At 39.5% G+C, this 24723-nt stretch overlaps 1 protein-coding gene across 1 annotated transcript in view; it reads right to left on the minus strand.

Moving 5' to 3' along the window:
• The window catches only part of CSMD1 (CUB and Sushi multiple domains 1), a 1745606-nt gene that overhangs the window by 434466 nt on the left and 1286417 nt on the right, over positions 1–24723 (minus strand). The window contains exons 13-16 of the mRNA XM_061622907.1: positions 17228–17410; positions 14634–14960; positions 11911–12105; positions 2262–2400 (exon numbers count right to left, since the gene is read on the minus strand). Of these exons, the coding sequence (XP_061478891.1) occupies positions 2262–2400; positions 11911–12105; positions 14634–14960; positions 17228–17410 (844 nt within the window). The remainder of the gene's footprint in view (positions 1–2261; positions 2401–11910; positions 12106–14633; positions 14961–17227; positions 17411–24723) is intronic.

Genomic DNA, 24723 nt, shown 5'->3' on the forward strand with positions numbered 1-24723 from the left:
TCCCTGCTGAAGCTAAGCAGGGTCATGTCTGGTCAGTGCCTGCAGACCGCCTGGGAACCATATGTAAGCCACCTTGGGTTTCTATCATGAAAAGAAAGGCAGGGTATAAATGTAATAAATAAATAATCTTAATTTTTCAATACAAGAACATCATGGTGTTGATGATGCTTCTAGATTATTTAAAGGAATTTGGGTTTATAAGGCATGTTTGATCTGGCAACATCAAAACACAGCAGTGGGACAGGTTAACATTGATTTCAGTACAGCCAGATATTTTTAAAACATTCTCAAATGTCACACTCTTCACTTTTACAAACATAAATCAAATACCCAGTAGTATTGCTTATGAAAGATTAATCCTTATTACAATTTTGACAGCCGTTCTGTTCTGAAAAACAAAGTACTGAAGTCCTTCCAAATATAGCATAATGCAACCATATCATCTTTGATAAAAGCGGTCCAGATTCTTCTTTTAGTTACCTAGAAATGGAAGAACTTATGCTGGATGCTGGATGAGTAGCCAGCCAGATGCCTCTGAAAGTTCTAAGCAGGGAATTCCCTGCACTTTGTCCCCTGCTTCTGGGATTTTGCAATATGTAGCTCCTGTGCACGGCAGTTTCTTTTAGCTATCATAGATACTAATTGCCCATATTAGTGCAGGACAGACATGTGCAGCCCAGAAAGTTTTGTTGCTTTCAGGGCCAAGGTGAAAATGGTGAAAATCAAGGTGAAAATCTTTGCGGCTTGGAAGAAAAAATAATACTTTTCAGTGGGGGAGGGGAGTTACCTTTACAGATGAGATGGTAAAGAATAAGTTCCTCCTTGTTTGAAGGAAAGAAAGAAAAAACTTAGTGTTGACCCCTGGTACCTGTTTATAGTTAATGTTAGCCAGATGGAACAAGGTTGGGCCCCACCAAGTCACTATACTGCTATCAGGAACACTTGATGTACAGAGATTCCAGGGAAACAGCATCACCTCATCCAGACAAACATTTCTAATGTCTGACCATTTCTCTGTGCCCCTGTCGTTTAATCTGGGTTAATTATTGATGGTTGGATAACGAGGTACTTTGTGGTCACTGTCTTTATTTTGTGCGAGTGTCTTTCATTTGAGATATAATTCACTCTACTGTACCCTTTTTGTTTACATGCCATTGTGGGTGGGTTAGGTTTTATACTGTACTAGTGTAGGATGGTTTAGATGATTTGATATTATATTGTGATTGTTATGTATATGTGGATATTGTATTTTATATTGTGTACGTCGCCCAGAGTGTCCATTAGGTTGGACAGATGGGCAACTAATAAATAAAAGTTTATTATTATTATTATTGTGAGGGTGGGGGAAGAGTAATGGGTTGATGTTTGGTTTGTACTGTTACAATAGCCCAGGGCAGGTTTTTGAGGTATGGGCCTATTCTTATTTTTCTGCCCTAGGTACAGCAACATATTATCTTTGTTTATTACAATGTTATCAATTGTTTTGTCAGTCGAACATTCTAATAAAATTATTTTTAAAAAAGAAAGAAAAGCTTCGTCATCATTACTTTTTCTTTGATCGACAATATACCTAGGAATGATGCAATATCATTCTATTTGAAGGGAGAAGTAATCGACTCGAAGGGCACATAACAACAACAACAAGGGATGACATTGGGCTGTCAGAACAGTGGCAAAGTTCCGACACACAAAAAAAGAGAGAAAAGAAACCTACCTTCTGTTGTCTCATCTATAAAGAGTTGTGCTCTAAGTTCTGCTATTCCTCTTGCATTTGCCTAAGGCTTTTTTAAAAAAAATAAACACTAACACCAAGAACTAAATGCCAAATAACTACAGAAGCATGTGGTTAATGAATATAAACATCGTATAGATGGGCATTCATTCAGGCACAAAATCCTCTGTTAACCCATATCCAGATTGTTTATCAATTTCCTTATAATATATCTCTAGACACAGTAAGTGACAGCTAACATGGTGCCCTCCAGATGTTCTTGGACTACAACACCTGACCATGCTGGCTGGTGCTGATGAGAGGGAAGAGTCTAATGACATCTGGAGGGCCACAGCTTCCCCATTCCTCTATTAAGGCATTGGTGCACCACTTTCTTGTAAACTGGGATAGCCAACTTGGTGCCCATAAGCCATAAGCCCTAGCCAGCATGGCCAATGGTCATGGATGATAGAATCTATAATCCAACAACATCTACATTGTTTTAAATAATTGCAAAAATCAGTTGTGAATCTGTTTTTCAGACACTCACTTATCAAAAGTGATCTTAATAGAGTTCCCTTGCTTTGCTTCAATCACCCATTCACAGTTTAATGAGTCTTTATAGTATCCTGGCCATCCTGGTGGCAAGATAGCTCCACTAGATGCTCTCAGGTGGCCACCACAAGGTGCTGGAAGATAAAAAGAAAAACATAATTAAATTGATAACTTAATTAAGTAATGATACAAATCATATTGCATTACATAGTTCAATTCTGACTTCCAACATGACTTATCAGAACCAGAAAGTACAGAATATCTCTCAGTGTTGAACACACAAGCTGCTTTACAAGTTAATTATGTCACTCTGTGATTTTATATTTCTGCTCATGGTTGCAATGATTCATCTGGCTAAGATTTTGCCCCATAAATTTGTTGTGTCCTGACCAGCGAAGTCTCTCCCCCACTCTCACTGTACCATACTGAAGGCAAAGCTTTGTTCTATGGCACATCTGGCATAGATGGCAGTTGCTAGCATTGCAACACCAAGTTCATAGTGTTTTTGTTTGCTGTGCTGTGCTCCTTTGGAGAGGAAAGGTGGAATATTAATTAATTAAGAGAACCTTAAAACACTTAGGCTGCAATCCAATAGACACTTACCAGGAAGTAAGTCCCATTGAACTCAATAGAGCTTAATTATGAGCAGACATCTATTGGATTGCAGCTTTAGTAGCCTGCACAGCAGTTGAGTGTGAGACAGTGTGGTATAGTGAATGTTATGTATAATGACTTATTCAGGAAGATTTATGCTCAAATCCCCCCTCAGGCATGACATCTACTGGGTGACCTTGAGCCAATCAAGCATTCAGCTTGACCTACCCCACTCATATAATTTTGATTTGCTGGAAAATGAATATAAATTTAAACAAATAAAGAAAATTATATTATACAACGAAAATGATAAAATCTAGCAAAACATGTATTTTATCTAAATCATATGGTTTCTAAACCAGTGTTTTTGAGTGATCATTTTTTAACAGGCTATGTAGCATTACTATTTTCTCCCACTGTAGTAGGACATTGCTTCATAAATATTCCTATTTTATGTTAAATGCACTGCATGTAAGCTCATAGGCAGATGCACCAGCTGGTGTAAGTAAAAAAGCACCCAAATTCTATTACAGTTCACACTAGATGAAATATGTTAAAATTAGATTTATTAACATGAAGAATATTCAAAAACAGATGTTGGGCCACTCAGCCTATTTGTTAGATGTGACCAGTTTTCAGCATGCTAGGAGAAAGGAGGGGCTGAATAGATAAGGGGTGAAAGGCAAATGTTCCCAGTGTTGCTTTGGATTTCATAATTTAGATCAGCCAAATACAAGAGTATCTACTTAATGGATATAAAGATCATACAGGTTAACACTAAACCCAAGCACAGGATCCTCTGGCCGTTAACCCACATCTTGACTATATGTCAAGGATAGCCAGTATGGCGCCCTCCAGATGTTGTTAGATTCCAACTCCTACATCCCTGACCGACTGGTGAAAGTCCAGCATCTGGAGGGCACAGTGTTGGCTATCCCTGCTGTATATCAATTCATTTATTAATAGAGCTATCCTATGCATGCTTCCTCAGAACTCTGTTCATGTGGCTTACTCCCTACCAAGTATATACCCAGCTGGACACCATCTTATCAGAGATACCTAAGGAGGATAACCTGGGCAATTTCAATGCAAGAGTTGGGTGTGATTTTGATTTATGGCCAGAAACCATTGGGAAAGAAGGAGTTGGCAAGAGCAACCTGAATGGAATTCTACTTCTGACTAAATGTGCAGAGCATAATCTTGTTATTACAAACACACTCTTTCGCCAGAAAGATAAAATTAAAACATCATGGAAGCACCCTCGGTCAAAGCACTGGCATCTCCTGGATTATGTAATTGTCCATGCCTGAGATCGTCGTGATGTACTCCTCACCAGGGCCATGACAAGTGCCGATGACTGCTGGACAGATCATCGATTAATTCAATCCACTATGGCCATGAATATTGTTCCTCAATGTAGGCTCCAAGGAAGAAAACCAAGGCGTAAAATGAACATCCACACCCTTCAAGATCCTATTAAGTGAGCTTGCTTTCAAACAACTCTCAAGAAACAGCTACATATGGAACTCCCTGAAAACGTTGAGGAATAATAATAAATAATAATAAAATTTTATTTTTAGGCTGCCTATCTGGCCGAATGAACGGCCACTCTAGGCGGCGTACATAGATTAAAATAAGATACAACATATAAATACAATTCCAACATCAGTCTTCAAATAATCAACCCACCCACATCTGTACGTTATAAACTAAAATTACCTAGGAATCCTGTATGCCCGCTGAAACAGCCACGTTTTTAATCCTTGGTGAAAACCTACCAGGGAGGGGGCATGGCGAAGATCACATGGGAGAGAGTTCCAGAGGGTGGGGGCCACAATTGAGAATGCCCTCTCTCTGGTCCGCACCAGCCTAGCTGTTTTCACTGGTGGGACCGAGAGGTCTTGTGAGGCTGATCTCATCAGGTGGCATATTTGGTGATGCTGGAGGCGCTCCTTTAGATAGACTGGACCGAAACCATATAGGGCTTTAAAGGTTAACACCAACACCTTGAATTGGGCTTGGTAGACAACTGGTAACCAGTGTAGGTCTTCTAGCACTGGTGTGATATGATCCCGGAGGCGGCCATTCTTAATCAGCCGTGCCGCCGCATTCTGTACCAGTTGTAATTTCTGAACCATCTTCAAGGGTAGCCCAACGTAGAGCGCATTACAGTAGTCTAAGCGAGAGGAGACCAGGGCATGCACTACCCGTGGGAGCAGATGGACCGGAAGATAGGGTCGCAGCCTCTGTATCAGATGTAATTGATACCAAGCTGCCCGGCTCACTGCCAAGACCTGAGCCTCCATGGACAGCTGGGAGTCAAGAATGACCCTGAGGCTGCGAACCTGGTCCTTTAGGGGCAATCTTACCCCATTCAACACCAGGTCAATATCTCCTAATCTTCTCTTGTCTCCCACAAGCAGTACCTCGGTCTTGTCGGGGTTCAGTTTCAGCCTGTTTCCTCCCATCCATTCACTTACGGACTCCAGGCACTTGGAAATAGTATCCACAGCCAACTCCGGTGAGGACTTAAATGAGAGATAGAGCTGAGTGTCATCCGCATATTGGTGGCACTGCAACCCAAATCTCCTGATGATGGCCCCCAGCGGCTTTACATAGATGTTAAATAGCATGGGAAAGAGGATAGAACCCTGTGGCACACCACAATTAAGAGGCCAAGGGTCTGAAACCTCCTCTCCCAATGCCACCCGTTGGTGCCTGTCAGAGAGATAGGAACGGAACCACCGTAGAACAGTGCCTCCAATTCCCATTCCCTCCAGGCGGCCCAGGAGGATACCGTGGTCAACAGTATCAAAAGGCGCTGAGAGATCTAGGAGGACGAGGAATGAGTGTTCTCCCCTATCCAACGCCCTCCTCAAATCATCCACCAGAGCGACCAAGGCTGTTTCAGTTCCATGACCAGTCCTGAAGCCCGATTGGAATGGATCTAAATAATCTGCTTCCTCCAAGTGTGTCTGTAACTGTTTGGCCACCACGCGTTCGATCACCTTGCCCAAAAATGGTAGATTAGAGACTGGGTGAAAGTTGTTCAAATCTTGGGGATCCAAGGAGGGCTTTTTCAAGATGGGCTTTATTACCGCCTCCTTGAGGGCAGTGGATTAAACTGAAGACTTCCATTATTGCAGCATGTGAACAAACTATTGGATACCAAACTAAGAAACATCAGGACTGGTGATGAGAATGATAGTGAGATTGAACATATCATTGACAAGAAAAGGAAAGCCTTCCAGATATGGCAAAAAGACATTAACTGTGCTGCTAAGAAAAAAATCTATGCCAGTGCAAAGGCTGAGGTCCAAAGAAGAACTAGAGAACTTAAGAACGCCTGGTGGATAAAGAAAGCTCAAGAAATCCAGCATTTTGCAGATGCTCATGATGCACGGGGCTTCTTTAATGCCACAAAGGCCATCTACGGACCAAGAAATTATGGTACAAATCCCTTACGTTCAATAGATGGTACCAAACTTCTAAAGGACAAAGAGTCTATTGCACTACGTTGGAAAGAGCATTACCACGACCTCCTTAATCGTAATTCTATTGTAGCTGATGAGGTCTTCTCACAAATCCCACAACAACAAATTAGAGATGAGCTTGCAGTATCCCCTAATTTGGATGAAGTCAGTAAAGCCATAAATCAAATGAAGAATAACAAAGCTAGTGGACCTTATGGGATTCCTGCTGAAGTCTTTAAAGAAGATGGGCCTGAACTTACACAACAACTTCATAAGCTCATCGAAAAAATCTGGATGAGGGAGGAGATTGCAGAAGACTTTAGGGATGCCATAATTATCACTCTTTTCAAGAAGGGTGATAGAACAGATTGTGGGAATTACCGAGACACTTTTCTTCTTGCTACCGCAGGTAAAATCCTTGCAAGGATCCTCGCAAATCACCTCCTACCTATCTCAGAAGACATCCTCCCTGAATCCCAAAATGGTTTCTGCCCTTCTAGGGGGACAGTGGACATGATCTTCACTGCACGACAGCTTCAAGAAAAATGCAGGGAGCAAAACTGACCTCTGTATATGGCGTTTACTGATCTGACTAAGGCCTTTGATATTGTAAATTGAACCGCTCTCTGGACCATCCTTCTGAAAATTGGATGCCCTGATAAATTTGTGAATGTTTTGAGACTCCTCCATGACAACATGACGGCAACAATTTTGGATAACAATGGCTCTCAAAGTGATCCATTCAAAGTGGATCCGACCTTATTTGCTATTTTTATCGCCGTGATTCTATACCTTGTTGAGGGGAAACGTCCCACTGGTGTGGAAATCACATATCGAACAGATGGAAAGCTTTTTAATCTCAGTAGGCTGAAAGCAAAAAGTAAGGTAATTACAACCTCTGTCATAGACCTTCAATATGCCAATGATAACGTAGTCTCCGCACACTCAGAGGAAGATCTTCAAACTATCCTAAATGTCTTTGCAGAAGCATATGAAAAGCTTGGCCTCTCACTTAACATCAAAAAAACTAATGTTAGTGTATTGGAAGAAGCAAAGACCACCAGTGTTGAAACAATGATCCTCCAACATCAACTTTGCTTGACCGGCCATGTTGTTCGAATGCCAGATCACCATCTTCCAAAGCAGCTATTTTACTCCCAACTTAAGGATGGAAAACGGAATATCGGTAGACAGCAAAAGAGGTTTAAAGATGTTCTCAAAGCTAATGTAAAAAAATGTAACATAAGTATCGAGAACTGGGAAGGCTTGGCCCATGAGCATCCCAATTGGAGGTCGGCCATTATCAAAGGTGCTATGGACTTTGAAGAAGCATGAGTACAAGGCGAAAGGGACAAACAAGCTAAGCAGAAGGCACATCAAGCAAATCCTCATTGCAACCATCTTCCATCTGGAAACCTATGTCCTCACTGTGGGAGGCTGTGTGGATCCAGAATTGGCCTCCACAGTCACTTACGGACCCACCGTTAAAGACCTTATCTTGGAAGACAATCTTACTCGGCCACGAGTGATCACCAATGAATGAATGACTCCCTATCAAGTATCATTAGCACTGTACTTTAACCCAGTTATATCTCTAGACATCATGACAGTTTATTGGGAACTAGATCATCAATGCTTTAATATATACCTTGTGTTTATTATTTTTATCTGTACTGATAATAATGTATATTCTCTAATTCCACAAGTAGCAATTTACGTCAGAATGGGGCATTGGTAGCCTTCCAGATATTTTTCAACTCCCAGCAGGGTCAGCCAGCCTGGCCAAAAGTCAGGAGTGTGGGGAGTTGTACTCCACCAACATTGGGAAACCAAACCTTCGACTGCAGTGAGCAGGATATGTCAAATGTTTTTTTCCCCACTACATTTCTGAAGCAGAGCAACAAATGCCACTCCAATAAATAAGTTAAGGTAGATAGTGCTCAAGGCCAGCCAAGTTATTTTTCCATCTGAATCAGAAAATCCCACAAGCATCTCTCCCCTCGCCCCAGTAAAATTATAATAATAACAAGTTAAATAACTATCAGTTTGCTGCCTTTCATTATGCCAAACATCTGTCGGAGGCAGCTGGATCACTCTATATAATGGTAGGGTCAGCCTTGCACTGACCTTTTTAATACGGGCAGGTCAATCCAAATGCCAGGGAGCCAGTGGAAGGGGGGCTGGCAGAGGAGGAGCCAGTGGAAGGGGGGCTGGCAGAGGAGGAGCCAGCAGAAAGCTCCACAGGATCCTTCTCCCACTCCGGAACTTACAGCCCAACTGAATCCTGGTTCTGTCGGGAGCCACACATATGAGCTAGCTGAGAAGCACTGGCTTTGACAAACAAGAGCTCCCATAGGCCAGAATGGAAAATAATTAAAATTATTTTATTACACTGGCCTTTTGCGGAGGGATTGGGGCCTGGGGGAGGACTCTGAATGTGAGAAGGATCTCGCATAAGTGCCCACCATGGCTCTGCCCTGCTGGAACACCCTGTTTTGTGGGCTGCTGCTGGCCCTCTGTCCGCCAGGCTGGCCATTCCCAGTGGACTCTGGGTGGGGCTGGTAGACTCTTGGAAGCACCACAGCTCAGCTGCGGTGGAAGGTTGCTGCCAGTGGAAGTCCACCACAGTTGGGAGCCTGCCAGCACAGCCAGGGATCCGCAGCATCCAACTCACCCCAGCCCAGTTGCAGTTGGATTGCACCCATAATGTACTTACATATGATTCCCCAAACAAAGCTATAATTTATGCTATACACCCATGAAGGAAATTGGCTGTTTAAAAGAATTTTTTTTTTAATTGTATATATTTTGGTTTTGGAATTAAGGGATTAATTTGCTTCCTAGAGCCATCCTTGGCTGGCAGATAAGCACTTCAGAAAGGTGTTAAAATTGATGGGGAAAGTGTGGATTGCAGGGCAGGCCAGTCTACACATGTGATTAAGTCAATAGTGTACTTCTTTGAAGTTTGAAAGATTTATGTATTGGGCTATAAAAATGAGGTTGCTTGAGGATATAATTAGATAACTTCTTGCAGAGATTAGATCACGGAGGATCAAAAGACAGAAAATGTTGCCCTGAATATACACATTATTTACATTTATTATTTTGCTTCTGCCTTCCTCTCTTAGCAATTGGGAAGGGGAAGTGCTAAGCAGCTTTTCTGAACTTCGAAATGCTATGCTTTGAACATGCACACCAATGTTTATATTAATATTTCAAAATTTTATGAATTATTGTGAGACACACACACACAGCTTATGTAAGACTAGAAGGTTTCACTTTACTCATAGAATAAGCTGTAGTGCCTGAACACTGTTGTGGAGTGGATAGGGGTGAACAAGCCAACACTTGATCTGTCCAGGAACACTTTTTATCAGCTCCCGCTGGTATACCATATGTGAGCCTATAGACAGAAAGGTCTGGTCTTCCTGAGTTATCCATGCTTGTCAGACTAGACTGCTGCAGTGTACTTTGTGTGGGGCTGCCTTTGAAGTCTGTTCAGAAACTTTGACTGGCACAAAATGCAGACATTCAGCTTCTGGTTGGAGCCAGGTGATACTGAGTTGTATTCAATGTAGCACTAAGGTAAACATTCTGTCAATGCAAGAATTCTCCTCCCACTTAAATCTGTTCTGGGTTTTCCCTGCAACTCTCTGGAGAAGATTTGGGGATAGCACAGTGCATTCAGGGGAAAGAGAGGGAGGAATTCCATTGTGCTGGTGCTTTTGTGCAAGGATGTACAATTACCATTATAATATATTGTACCAGTTGCCTTGGTTGCCAGGCTTTCCCAGTCACAACTCAAAGTGTTTATGATCTCAAAGCCCTCAACAATTTGGGAACAGTTTGCCTGAAGGACTGCCTGTACACTTAACAACCTGCCCATGCCTAAAGATCAGTATTGGAGGGCTTACTTAATTGCCCACTGTTACGATCATAAGATTTGTGGGCATTCATAATACAGCCTTCTTAGCAATGATTCCACAACTGTGGAACTCAGAAGGTGGCAGGTCTCATCCCTGTCAATGTTTATGGATTGATTTTTTTTCTCTTGACAGCCTTTAATGTACTGTATATTAGATTTTTATACAGGACCTTGGATTTTTACTATCTTATTCCTGGCTGTTGGTTTTATTTTGAGTCATGGGATTAATATTTTATGTTTATGTATTGAAATACTGTTCTAATTTTCATATTGCTGGAAGCTGTTTTTGGATAAGCTCTTTCAAAAGTGGAATATACATTTATTAAATAAATAAACGTGTTGCCAACCTTTTACAAAGTTTCTCACAAGCAATACTATAAAGTAAACATATAACAATAGTATATTATTACCATGAAACAATAGATGTCAATAGATGAAATAGTATATAAATATTGCCATGAAAGAATAGGTTTCAATAGATGAAATAAAACCATCCTTTTGAAAATGTACAGGAGTATCTCATCTAGTTTCTACTGAAACAAATAACAAAGGTTTTGAGGCATGAGCAAGATGCCAATGAAGTATTTCAAATGAATTATTAAAATAATTCTTTTAGTAATAATTCTGAATTATTCAGTCACTGCTGGTATCTCACTTCTTGCAACTGAGGATCTGAAATACCTTTTTGCCAAAGCTTTCTTGCAAGTGGAAGATGCCATGTGATCTAGTCTACCCTATACCATAGTGAGGTGGAGTTTTAATTTTGGATATTTATTTATTGCAATTATTTTTACCTCTTCTGTTCAGTCTACCAGAAGGCCAGAGTGGCTTGTAAAGATTTAAAATCGGCCACAAAAATAAAATATAAAAGAATTATTTAAAAAGTACAACAATAGGCTCTCATAAAAGATCAGAGATAGGATCACATCAGAAGACAGATCTACTAGTCTAAATACATGGATACTGATATAATCTTTTTAGTCTGAATTATTTTTAAAATGTTTTTCATTATGTTTTTAACTATTTTACCAATAATTTTAATTTTTTTTGTAAACTGCTCAGAGGTTTTTTACAATCAAGCAGTTTATAAATATTGTGATATAAATAAAACAAATGCCCTGGAAAAGCATTTATATACACCATCCACAGAAGTAATTGTACATGATAATTGTATGGCTGTGTATATAAACTAGTGCTGGGCCAATTATTGGATGGATATTCAGGGATGTGAATTTAAGGTGATGGGGGGGACAGAGTTTACTTTTAAAGATGGGCATACTCTCCTCAATATTCATGGGGGACAAATTATCCTGTGAAAGTAGAATGGGGATGTAAGGCCCAGCCTTACGGTAAAAATGAAAAAAAAATGGACTGCCTTCAAGTTGATCCCGACTTATGGCGACCCTATGAATAGGGTTTTCATGGTAAGCAGTATTCAGAGGTGGTTTTATCTGAGGCTGAGAGGCAGTGACTGGCCCAAGGTCACCCAGGGAGCTTCATGGCTGTGTGGGGATTCAAACCTTGGTCTCCCAGGTTGTAGTCCAACACCTTAACCACTACACCACACTGGGTCTCTAGCTTTACGGTAAACAGGGTAAATAATATCTAAACAAAATCTGTATCTGCATACTATAGAATGGTCAAATTCTTACCTTCACATCGTGGAACAGTTGAACTCCACACAACGTTTCCATCCTGTATAACACAAGTTATGGCCTCTGAGCCCTGTGTTTTCACAAAGCCATCATCACAATGAAAAGAAACAGAACTTCCTAGAAGGAATCTGTCTCCAAAGCGCCTTCCATTTATGGGAATTCCTGGATCATGGCACTCATTCTGGCCAAATGCTAAGTGTCAAAAGTAAAGAAAAAGCCAAGCCAATTAATTGTTCATACATATTTTTGGATGCTTGCTTCTAAAAAGATTACATATAGTAATATAGTACATATAGTATATAGATTACATATAGTAACATAGGAAGTGGACCTTCAGTGCTGTGGCACCTACCCTTTGGAATTCCCTCTCCTTAAATATTAGACAGGCACCATATCTGTTATCTTTTGGGAGACTACTGAAAATCTTCCTCTTTCAACAAGTATTTTAAGTAGAGACCTTATCCCAGTTTGTGTCTGTTTTAGAATTGCTTTTTAAGATGTTTTTTAAAAAAATATTTTTAAAGATTTTAAGATATTTTGTTAAATGTTTTTAAGGTGTTTTGTTTTTGAGATGTTTTAAGATGCTTTTAGTGTTTTTTTTCTTTGTTTGCTGCCCTGGGCTCCTTCTGAGAAGAAGAGTGGGTGGTAGTAGTAGTAGTAGTAGTAGTAATAATAAATTAGGTTTGAATACGTTCATTTCTTGCCAGAACACGACAACCAGGCTGCATACACACCGTACATTTAAATTACATTTAAAACACATTTCCCCCCTCAAGTAATCCTGGGAACTGGACCTTTTCCCTCACAGAGCTATAATTTCCAGCACCTTTAACAAAACACTGTGCCTAGTTTTCTGGTCTGACTACCTGCAGACAACATACTGACAAATGTATGTGCATTTTCAGAGTTGACATATGTATTTGAGCCAAGCATAATTACTGTGATCGATATTATCCTTGTTTCTCAATATCCCAGCTCATTTTGAGACTATAGATCTGAGGCAATATTTAATCAAGTGCTTTTATTTTTATTTTAACTTTCCATGCAGACATTACAAAAATACAATTCCAAAATGGATTTCAACCTTTTGAGTTCTGTGCCAGTAAAGGTTTCCAGTAACAAGAGAACCCCCAAATCCAGGAAGAAGTTGGATAGAGAAGGACTTATTAAACATTCCTTAAGCACTCTTTCTGGCACAGTTGGCTAAATTCAAGATAATGTTATGGGTTTGGGGTTGAGATGGATGATTTCTATGAGTCACCTTCCAGCCTCTGATTTTGAACCCTGCACCTGGAGGTGGGCTCTGCAGTGGAGGAACCTGCTCCACTGGCCAGATGAGCCCCCTTTGTTAGTCTAATAGAGTGACCAGGTGAGTTAATGAGTCTATCAAGTGTTCATTAACTGGCGATTAAGCCAGGGAGATCCTATTGAAACTCTTCAGGAGAGGCCCCCCCCCACTTCCTGAGCCCAAGGAGAGGCTTGTGATTTTAGCTGGTCTGAGGAAAGGCTGGGAACTGGACATAGGCAGAGAGGCTCGCTCCCTGCACCATGGTTTTAGGATGCCTCCTGTAAGCCTGATGGAAAAGTAAGATATTAGACTGCTGATGCCTTGAACCCCTCCATCTTCAGCTCAGGTTGGAATGTGTGTAAATAAACAAACCATGTTTCATAAAGACACCACAGTCTCTGCTGACCTTCTTTCCAAGGAAACCAAACCCCTGGGTAAGTGCAGGAACCTCTGGAGATCTCTCACCGCTTGGAGACTGGGGTGGCACGCAACAATAACTACAATGCAGAACCTAGCTGTCTCTGTAGAAGAACCTCCATATTAACATCTAAGGGCAAACTAGGTGTGATTTTAAATACATCTTTGCATTTAACATGCAGTGCTTCATAATGATAGGTATAGCATACTTTCACATTCAGAAGGATTATGCTTCTTAATATCAGCTGCTAGAGGGGAAACAACCAATTAGCACTGTTACCTCCACACGCTTCTTGTGAGCTTTCTGGGAGCATCTGGCTGAACACAGGAAACTGGACTACACAGACTAGGGATAGCCAATGTACTGCCCTCTATGTGTTGTTAGATTACAACTCCAGTCATCCTTGACTACTGGTCATGCTGGCTGTGAGTAATGGACACTGGAGTCCAATAACTTCTGGTGGGCCACACATTCCCTGTCCCTGATCTCAACTAACATATGTTTAATAATATTAACTAAAGTGATAGATATTATTTAGTCAAAGACAAGTACTTTGAAGTCCTAATTATTTCAGTGGGTGTGTTAAACATGTACTTCAGCTCTCTGAAACTCAAAAATGCTTACCTTTGGCTGCGTCGTGCTCATTAGTTTGGAGGGTGGGGGTGGTGGCCTGGGAGAGGTATTCTCTCTGGCAGCCTCTAAGTTGTGAAATTCCATCCCCACAGAGGTGTATCCTTCATCTTCACTGTACAGCTTTTGTCACATGCTGAAGATGCACCACTGTACCCTGGCTTTTGGCACTTGAGATGTATATTTTTGACCCTCTCTAGTTGTGAGTGGAGCTTGTTTAAAACTGTTTTTAATAATGTGTTTTAGATTGTTGCAACCCACCCTGGGGCCTACTGGTGAAGGGTAGATAATAATAATAATAATAACAATAATAATAACTATAACAACAACTATAACAACAATAATAATAATGTTTAGTATACAAAACATAAAATGAGCACTTACTAGTGTATGTTATATTGAATCCTCTTCCAGTAGTAGAATGATCTGACTGAAATTCCAGACGTACTATGTGCCCATTGCTAGCAATCTGGGAAGGCACATCATTGCCAGAAAAAGTACCAAGAGCTGGTAAGTCAGAAATCCCATCATCTTTCACTGTCAGATAATCAAACTGAGGCTCTACATCAAAGTCATTGAAAATAAGATGTATTCTGCTCCCTGGCTCTGAAATTATCAACCATACACAGTTCATGTTGTTTCCATACTCTTCAGGGTAGTTTGGTGAAAGTATAATTCCTGAAGGTGTTGTGAAGTTGAAGAAACACGAGACTTTAAAAGAGAGAAAATGAAACACTTTGAACAATGCATACACTGAAAATGCAAAACTAGAAAACTTTATGAAGACATCATGTCTTGGCTATACCTCCTATAAAACATGAAATGTTTTCAATTTTTATAGGAGAAAACTCCCATCTGAACCCCAACAACAAAGTCTGCACAGTTTAACTTTAGTGTCTCATTTTCATTTCGGGGCTTTCAAATTTTGGGGGGGGTTATTAGGGCCCCAAAGAAGTATGTTTTTATAAATATACACATTTATATAAATGTGGAATTGCTTGTGAAATACCTTCCACCTGACAAGCCCAGAGGCAGCACCAAATTCTCTTCAGTTGTAAGTTGCTTTTTTTTTTAAGGACTTCTTTCTAAGACAGGCTAACCCAAGGACCAGCAATAAAGAATGTATATAATCACTGTGAACTGCTTGTAAAGTTCCCTGTGTTCAATTTGTATTTCACTCTTAGAAGTAGCAAAAAGGGGACAGCTACTGCTGAGAAAACGGAAGTATCACAAGGAATTGTAGTATGCACTGGAGAAAGAAGCAGTGTAAATTTATAAAACATGCTTCACACAGAGGCAAAATGAATAAAAGTAAAGGAATACAATATAAGCTCACAACCTTTCTCATTTATCTCAAAAGAAAATGTACATGCTTGCAAATCATAAGACTTGAGAACCAACAATAAATGAAAATGAAAGAGCAATGAAAGTCCAGGATTGAGGCAACTGATCTCACACAGCGTTAATTACAGCCTAATTCTATACATTTTTACTCGGAACTAAATACTGGTATCTTCAATTAGTCTTACTCTCTAGTAAGTGTGTTTAGGATTGCAGCCATAGCTCCACCATTCACTTTTGGATAGTTTTGAGTAAAATTCATAGGTTGTTTTTACAACAGAGCCTTTCAGCACTGTTCAGGCATTTTTTTCCTGAAAATAACTAGAAGTGGAATTAAAGAGGTTCCACACAGTAGCAGTTGGAAGGGCAGTAACACTCTCTTGACCTCCCATCACCCACATTGCTGCTGCTTACCAGGAGGTACAGTGGGAAACATGAGATGCCAGTGAAATTGGTGCAGCACAAATCCAGTGCTTCCACTGGTGCACCATACCGGCCTTGCCACCACCTCACCCCTTCCCTTATCGGTAAGCAGCAGAGACATGGGTTATGGATGGTCAGGTGGGTGCCCTGCCAACCAAGACTGGTTCCACACGATACAGTGCTATACTAGGTAAAATCCTTCTAGAAAACAGTTTTGTAATGTAGACATTCCTAAGGAAAATAGCAGTACAAAATTGTTTATAAATTCCTGGGAAGTGTGAATATATAATAAAATGACTGAATCTTCAAGGAGAATTTTGGATGATATCCAACCAAATCATACTCAGAGTAGATGCACTGAAATTAATGGACAAGTTAATTCAGTCAATTGACTGCAATGGGTCTACTCTGAGTATGACTAATATTAGATCACCTATTTTGATTAATGTGTCGAGGGTATTAGCTGAATTAAACAATTGTGAGTGAATTGTATAGAAGCGTATTGGCTAACATACCACTCTATATATTTTTAAGAGAATAGCAAGGGAGAAAACTCAACAGTAGCAAAAAGTCCATTAAAATAAGTTTAAATATGCTACTCCATTCACTTATCCAAATAGTATATGAAGATCCATTATCTTTTTTTGCTCTTTTGATAAATTTCCATTTTAACATTATATGACTGCCAAATTCTTAGTAACAAAAAAGGAAATGTGATTTAGAACTATATCTTAATTTACTGCTAAGAAGAGAGGACAATTAATGAAAGATATCTAATGCAGAGGAATCCAGAGCCACTGTAGATATTAAGAGTTGGTTATTAAAATGCATCATGACATGTACAGTCTTTCACTTTTGTGCAACCTGTTGTAGAATAGCTATTCTTAAATTAATTAATAATGCATGCAACTTCATTAAGTTCATGATGACTACTCTGCAGTATTGTCCTCTCTCTCTCTCTTTCCATAATTCCAGATACATGCCCTACAGGGCATGGTCCTTTTCTTTAGGCATGTTTTAATTAAGAATATGTTATAATGAAATTACTAAAATATGTGTGAAAGGGATCAGGAATAGTAAAATAAAACTGAGTAATATATCCCATAAGAAAAAGCTAGCATGGATATATTTAAAAATGCTTGCATGCTGTTTGTAAAGGTAATGGCAAATAAGTAGTGAATGTCAACAAACTGTTAGGAAAAAAAATAACTTACAAACACAACTGGGTTTATTGCCAGACCACTGGTTATTCTGTTGGCATGTGATCATTCTCTCTCCCACAAGTTCAAATGCTGCTTGACATTCAAAAGTAAGTGTGTCTCCATGTAGAAAACTATTGCCAGTCCTCTTCCCATAGGATGGAATTCCAGGATCACCACAGCCACCTTTCTCTATTTCTATATAAAAGGGGGTGGGGGTAAAACAACTCAGAGAATTAAAATTGGCACTCTGCATACAGACCAAGACACTTGTTTCATTATTTATTACTTTACTATGGCATTGTAAATAGGTTCCAGAGTCTTTGCTGACTCAAATTAAGCTCTCTCTGTGTGTATACATTGTAGTTTGTTGTTCTTATGTGCCTTCATGTTATATATTTATAGAACCACAGTTTCCAAAACATGAGAAATAATAGTTCCTCTTTATGCCACACTAGTCATATCTCATCAGGAATACTGCGATTTGTTGTAGATTTTCATTTTTATTGTTAGCTGTCTTGAATTTCTTCTGAAAAATGGGCACATTTTTATAATAAATAAAATGCTCTGTCTGATTCTGGGGACCATAATTTAAGAAGGATATAGAAAATTGGAGTGGGTTCAGAGGAGGGCAATGAAAATGGTCAAGGATGTAGAAAACAAGTCCTGTGAGGAAACACTGAAGGGCTGGATGTATTTAGCCTAGAGAAGAGCTTCTTGGTGGGGAATATCATAGCATTCTAATACCTAAAGGACTGTCACACAGAAGAGGCCAGGGGGAGGACTAGATCTAATCAGTTTATTAGAGAGTAGATTTTGGCTGAGCATCAGGAGAAACTTCTGAATGTTAAGAGCAGTTTGACAATGGAACCAACTACTTGGTTTTCCTCCTGAGCTTGTCTCATGTTGAATTTGTATTAATGCCGTATCTAGCATTAAAAAGCTGCTTGAAAATCATCATCATCATGACCACCACCATCACCATCATCATCAATGTTATTTTGCTAACCTACTTAAACTAGCAATTCAAACTTCATCCCTTCTAAGATTATTTTCTGTACTCATTCAATCTCAACCTTCTTTTGATCTAAGTGATTATAACTGAATGAACTTTCTGAAGTTTCAGAATACTGTATAAAGTTCTTAGTTCAGATTTAACATCAGCATGCTCTGGTTTGCCAAGAATATTAACATAAATCCTATTCAATTGTTTCCTGCTTTCATGTACTCTGTTTGGCAGTTCAGGCAAAAAGACCTGCATACATTGTTTGTAAACCAGCAATATTTACCATCTTAAGGCACTTATTATCTTCTCACTGTAAATAGAATGACACGATTAAACTCCCTCACAGACTGGGATGTGATGATCATACTTTTCTGAATTTAATCAAAGTCCTTCTCTCACACAGTGTTTTTCCTTCAAGGGAAGAATCGTGGCAGTTTTGAAGAAAAAATTGTAAGTTACAGGAACAAAGAATACAGCCAACTCTATACATTTTGGACATTAGATTCAAAGTTAGGGTTTTTTAGGTGAAAGGTCTTTACATTTTTCTAAGCAGTAAAACAAACATTAGCCAAAAATAGTACACTTATAACAAGCTGTAACAATGCAATGGTTTCATACATTTTTGATCCATAATTCACCATTGTCATTTATACCACTGTGATTATGAATATGACAGAATGGTTGAAGAAAGAATCACCTCTCATGTGTTACACTGATCATGGGTGGAGGAGCAGGATTGCAACTCCCTGGTTGTGGAGATGTGAAAGAGGGGCATGCAAACTGTACAGGCATATGCTTTGTCTCCAGGATTGGGAATGTTTGCACAGGCAAGATCCCTGCTCACACAGACAGGATGGGAATGTGGCCCACTCATCCCTGTAGACATATTTATGAAAATGTGAAAGGAGCTATAGTGTTACAGTGCACCTTATTTTCATATATTTAAAATAAATGAAGGGGAGGACTAACATACATTATCCAAATTCTCCCATTACCAACATGCATACACTGTATCAACATTGATCATCTCCACAGGACTGCTCAAGTACTTGATGTACATGCAAAACTGACAATCCCCCAACCTCAAGCCATCAGAGGATTAAGAAAAACAGCCACTGCTAAGCAACTCTGTTTTAGATGCTGCACATAAATTTCCTTCCACATGTGGATTGCTCTAGTTGTATTAGAGGCACCAGGAAAAAAAAACCTATTCTGTAAAAATCAATTGAGCAACAATTGGGGGATAGGAGGAGGAGAGTCTGTAGATATTCCAGTTACAGTGCCTTGCAAAAGTAATCAGACCCCTGACCAATGCTCTCATATTACTGAATTACAAATGGTACACTGTAATTTCATTCTGTATGATATTTTATTTTGAAACACTGAAACTCAAAATCGATTATTGTAAGGTGACATTGGTTTTATTTTGGGAAATGTTTGTAAGAGACATAAAAAACTAAAACATGTTGCTTGCATAAGCATTCAACAGCTCTGCTGTGGAAGCTCCCAGTTTACACAGATGAAGGAAATTGCCCTGTCGAGGACACAGTTACCTTACCATTGGCCTCCACCTGTGAACCATTGAAGTTGCTGTCACATTGTCAGGTTAAAAACCCCACTGTTGAAGGATTATTGGTCAGGCTGTGGATCTGAAGGAAAATGAAGACCAAAGAGCATTCTACAGAAGTGACAGCTAATGTAATACAAATGCATAGATTAGGAAAAGGGTACAAAATAATATCCACATGTTTGGATATCCCAGTGAGCACAGTTGGATCAATATCAGGAAGTGGAAGATGCATCACACCACCCAGACACTTCCAAGAAAAGGCCGTCCCTCAAAACTCAGCACTCGAACAAAAAGGAGAGTTGTGAGAGAAGCCACAGAGAAGCCAACTTTGAAGGGGCTACAGAGTTCAGTGGCTGGTAGTGGAGTTATGGTGCACCAGTCAACCATATCAAGAGCTCTGCATAACACCGGCGTGTATGGGAGGCTGGCAAGAAAGAAGCCGTTACTCAAAAAGTACCATTTGAAAGCACATCTGGAGTTTGCCAGAAAGCATGAGAGTGCCCCAACTGGAATGTGGGAAAAGGTTTTGGGGTCAAATAAGACCAAGATAGAGCCTTTTGGCCACTCAAAGAGCTATGTGTGGCACAAACCTAACACTGCCCATGCCTCAAGACACACCATCCATACAGTGAAGTATGGTGGTGGCAGCATCATGCTGTGGGGTGCTTCTAATCAGCAGGGACTGGACATTTTGTTAAAATTGAAGGAAGAATGGATGGAGCAAAATACAGGGAAATACTGCAAGAGTACCTCTTCAGTCCATTAAAAAGGGAGATTCACTTTTCAGCAGGACAATGATCCCAAACACAAGACCAAAGCAAAACTGGAGTAACTCAAGAACAAAAATGTGAATGCCCAGTCAAAGTACTGATCTCAACCCCATTGAGAATCTGTGGTGCTCTTTGAAAATTGCAGTCTACAAGTGACATCCAACCAACCTGAATGACCTGCAGCAAATCTGCCAAGAAGAATGGCCCAAAATCCTTCCGACACTTTGTGCAAAGCTGGCACATACCTACCCCAAAAGACTTAAAGCTGTTATTGCAGCGAAAGGTGGCTCTACCATATATTAAAGTGTGGGGGTTGAATACTTATGCAAGCAACATGTTTCTTTTTTATGTTTCTTACCAACATTTTCCAACATACAACCAATGTCACCTTATAATGATTGATTTTGAGTTTCAGTGGTTCAAAATAAAATATCATAGAGAACAAAATTACAGTGTACCATTTGTAATTCAGTAATATGAGAACATCGGTCAGGGGTCTGATTATTTTTGCAATGCACTGTATATAGGATCAAGACTTAATTGCACTTCTACAAATAAACAGTGATGTAAAAATCTACTAGAATATATTATCAATGCAGAAACAACAAAGAGTTTTATGGCACTTTAAAGGCTAATACATTTATAATGGCATTAGTTTTTGTGGAATAGAATCCAATTCATCAGATGCATGTTGGCATGGAGGAAAAAACCAAACTGTAAAGAGTGGTGTTAAATGGCAATGAAATGCAAAAGTATAGCTTGTAACAATTCAATTTAAATTTAAATTTATGCAAAATAAGAATAGCGACAATTTGTAATAGTGGTAATTGGTTATAACACAATCATCTTAGCACTGCTAAATAAATTCACACCTGTAGCGGGATAGGAAACTATTTTCTCTGTTCAGACTTCGTAATTAGTTCTAATTCTGCCACCCCACACACTGGAGTTTCTCTTTGAAATTCCTCTGTTGGAGAATGGAAACTTGCCATTGGCACTGCCATTTGGCAATGGCAAATTGCCAAGACTGCCATTCTGTAACAAAACAGATGTTGTTTCTCCTGCAACAGAGTAACAGGCTACCCTTCTGAAAGGTGATCAGCACAGTGATGTTTGTCAAAAAACAAAAACATAAGTAAGCAGATAATAAGATATTTGACAGCTTAAGTGTTACAGGAAGAATGTCTGTTATTTTGGCTTTCCTTTCATTTCTGTGAACGCTGTAAAATACTAAGATTTCACAAATGCATTATATGTGTCTGGAGAAGTGTTACAGCTACTAATCTCTCTCCTATCACTTGGAGAATATGAGAGTACCATTTTTCACACTCAGTTTTAGCTCTGTTCAAATTATTTATAAGCACCACTGGAGTGCAAAATATCATTTTTAACTCTGCACAGGAGCACAAGAAATCTAATAGACCAGACCTTGGAGAGCACTTCTCATTGTGAAAACTACCTTCAAGATGTTAATCAGGCACAAAGAATGAGTCTGCATTTATCTAGGAGAATTTATGATCTTCCTATTAGGCAACTATACAGGAGGATAAGGTGGTTGGCTGACTACTATGGGTACCTAGCAACATCATTGTGCAACGCTGTGCCACAAAGTAGGGTTTGGGAACACATTTAACCATGATGAGATAACAATGTCTTAAAGGACAGTGAGAACTTTCTTAAAACTAACCATGCTGAATACCAATAAAAGTTTTTCTGTAAGGCATATAATTTTGTCTTGTTCAAACACATATCTCGTATGGTAGGGCAGTAGTGGGAAAAGAAAGCTAAAGAGTCACAGTCCCATGATTAAAAATGTATTTTATTTATTTGTTTATTATTATTTGTTTATTATTTGATTTATGTCCCGCCCTTCTTCCTAGCAGGAGCCCAGGGCGGCAAACAGAAACGCTAAAAACACTTTAAAACATCATAAAAACAGACCTTATATATAGATTTAAACAAATTTAGCACAAAAATCGCTATGTCGTAACAATAAGAAACATAACAAAGAACTATAACATACTTTGTAGTTTGCATGAACATACTTTGCAACTAAGGAGAAAATGCCTGTCTGTCTGATTCTCAAATGATTAAAGCAAACCAGATTATTTAAGGATCAGGCCTGCAGCTCAGAGGCTTCTACGTTATGGAACGTTACCAATGATATTGTAGATGAAGCACCAGGACTTTGGAGTTACATGGTCTTGTTCACCCACACAAATCTCACTGCTGCTGCCGCCACTCCCCCATAATTAACCATGCCTAGTCCATGACAGAAAGACTGTTGCTTGTTCAGAGCACCCTAGCCATGTCCCTGGATGAATAAAGAGATCTAGATGTCTCTAGGAAGGTCCCAGGACAATAAACCTGGGGGGGGGGCATCAAAACTGACAAAATATGTACTCTAACTGAAAATTGAAAGGGGTATGAAGATTCAGTCTTAGGGTCACTCAGTGTCTTGAGAATGTACTGGAAGGTCTCTAGAATCCAGAGACAGCCAGAGGGATCTTTTTAATGTCCTGAAGTGCTTTCTCTCCAATCTCAGTGCTGCAGTGCCAACACTGAGACCAGAGACAAAATATCCCTCTGACTGCACTCCTGATTGAGACATCACCCTCTAAAGAGAGAGCTCTACCTCCTGATCAGATCAGGAGAAAAAACTGTGATGGCTGCTGGGTCACTTCTTCTGGAATGACCAGTTAGCCACCCCAGCTCTAGATCTTTTCTGCTCTTTTCAGGTTCATTTTAGCTGTCTGATTTATTTCAATCAAACTTCTGAAATGGATCTTAAAATGAGTTAAAATAAGGAAATGAATGAAGTCTTGCCAGTGTTCTATTTGCATCTGCCCGGGACTGCCTGGTTGGCATGGGTCTTTTCAGTGGTGGTTCTCCATTTGTGGAATTCCCTCTCCAGTGAGGTGTGTCTGTCTCCATCATTATTTAGGAGGAATTTGAAAACATCCTTGCTCATCCAGCAACCCGGAAATCACTGAATAAAATGATGGTTTTTATCTGTAAAATTTAAAAAATATGTTTGCTGCCCTGGGCTACTTCAGGAAGAAGGGCAAAATATAAATTCAAATCATCACCATCTATTCAGAATTCACCTTGATTTTTTAAAAATCACTATAATGTTATTGACTCAAAAACAATACTTATTTGCATCTATTCAGGAAAGTACCATGTAGAGATTTAAAATTCCACATTTCAGCTTTTCCTAAAACTATGCTTCTACTACAAGTTTCTGTGTCATGGAGTCTGAAGTCCCTAATCTCTGCTCTCTCAAACGCACATGCATCATTTAGTACATTAGAATGACACAGCCTTCTCAATCATTTTCTCACACAGCAGGCCCTAATTTCACAAACATCCTGTTTATTGCAGTCCATTACCCTTCACATGTAGAAATCTTTACTATACAACGTTCCATGAACTCCCAGTTCAGAAAATGTCAGTAGAGGATATTTTAGGAAATCAATCTTCCCAGGAAACACCATTACACTTTCCTATTAACATTAAAAATGTACGATATTGTATGCAATTGAAATATTGTTTAACTTGAGGAAAAGAAGATGCATGTGTCTATGTGCTACCTAAAGATGCAACTCTAGATATATTTTTCTATATTAGTAAATGCAACTGGACTTATAAGCTTTTCAAATAAGTATCTTTGGTGGGACCAGGTTAAAATATGTTTGAACATGGATAAAATATGTATGTGTGTATTGGTTAGTAAGCTACTGCTTACTTAAGAGCAAAGTGGGATATTGCGGCAGGAACCAGAAATAACGAGGCAAGACACCACCGTGAATGAAATTCACTAATAAGGAGGACAAAGCAATTCCTCAGCACAAAATAATTTAACAATTGTTCGTGGATTTATCATGAATTATGTTAGTCCTTATTAATGCATTCAGCTTGAGGTCCATAATGCCTCACAGGCAGCCTTCCTGGGCCAGAATGCCAGTGGTGGATGGGGCTTCAGACTAGGACTGGTGATTACTGTGGAAGTATATATATCTCTCTGAGCTGCACCACCTAGATTGTAGGTGGAATCTCACATGAGCGAAAGCTCCTTCCTTACCAAACAATGTCCTGTTTATAAAAAAAAAACTGGCAATTAGTTTATCTATGAGTAAGCTTCTCCCTGACATCTAGTATTCTA

This window comes from Rhineura floridana, chromosome 4 (assembly GCF_030035675.1).
Source record: "Rhineura floridana isolate rRhiFlo1 chromosome 4, rRhiFlo1.hap2, whole genome shotgun sequence".
In the NCBI taxonomy this organism is placed as follows: Eukaryota; Metazoa; Chordata; class Lepidosauria; order Squamata; family Rhineuridae; genus Rhineura; species Rhineura floridana.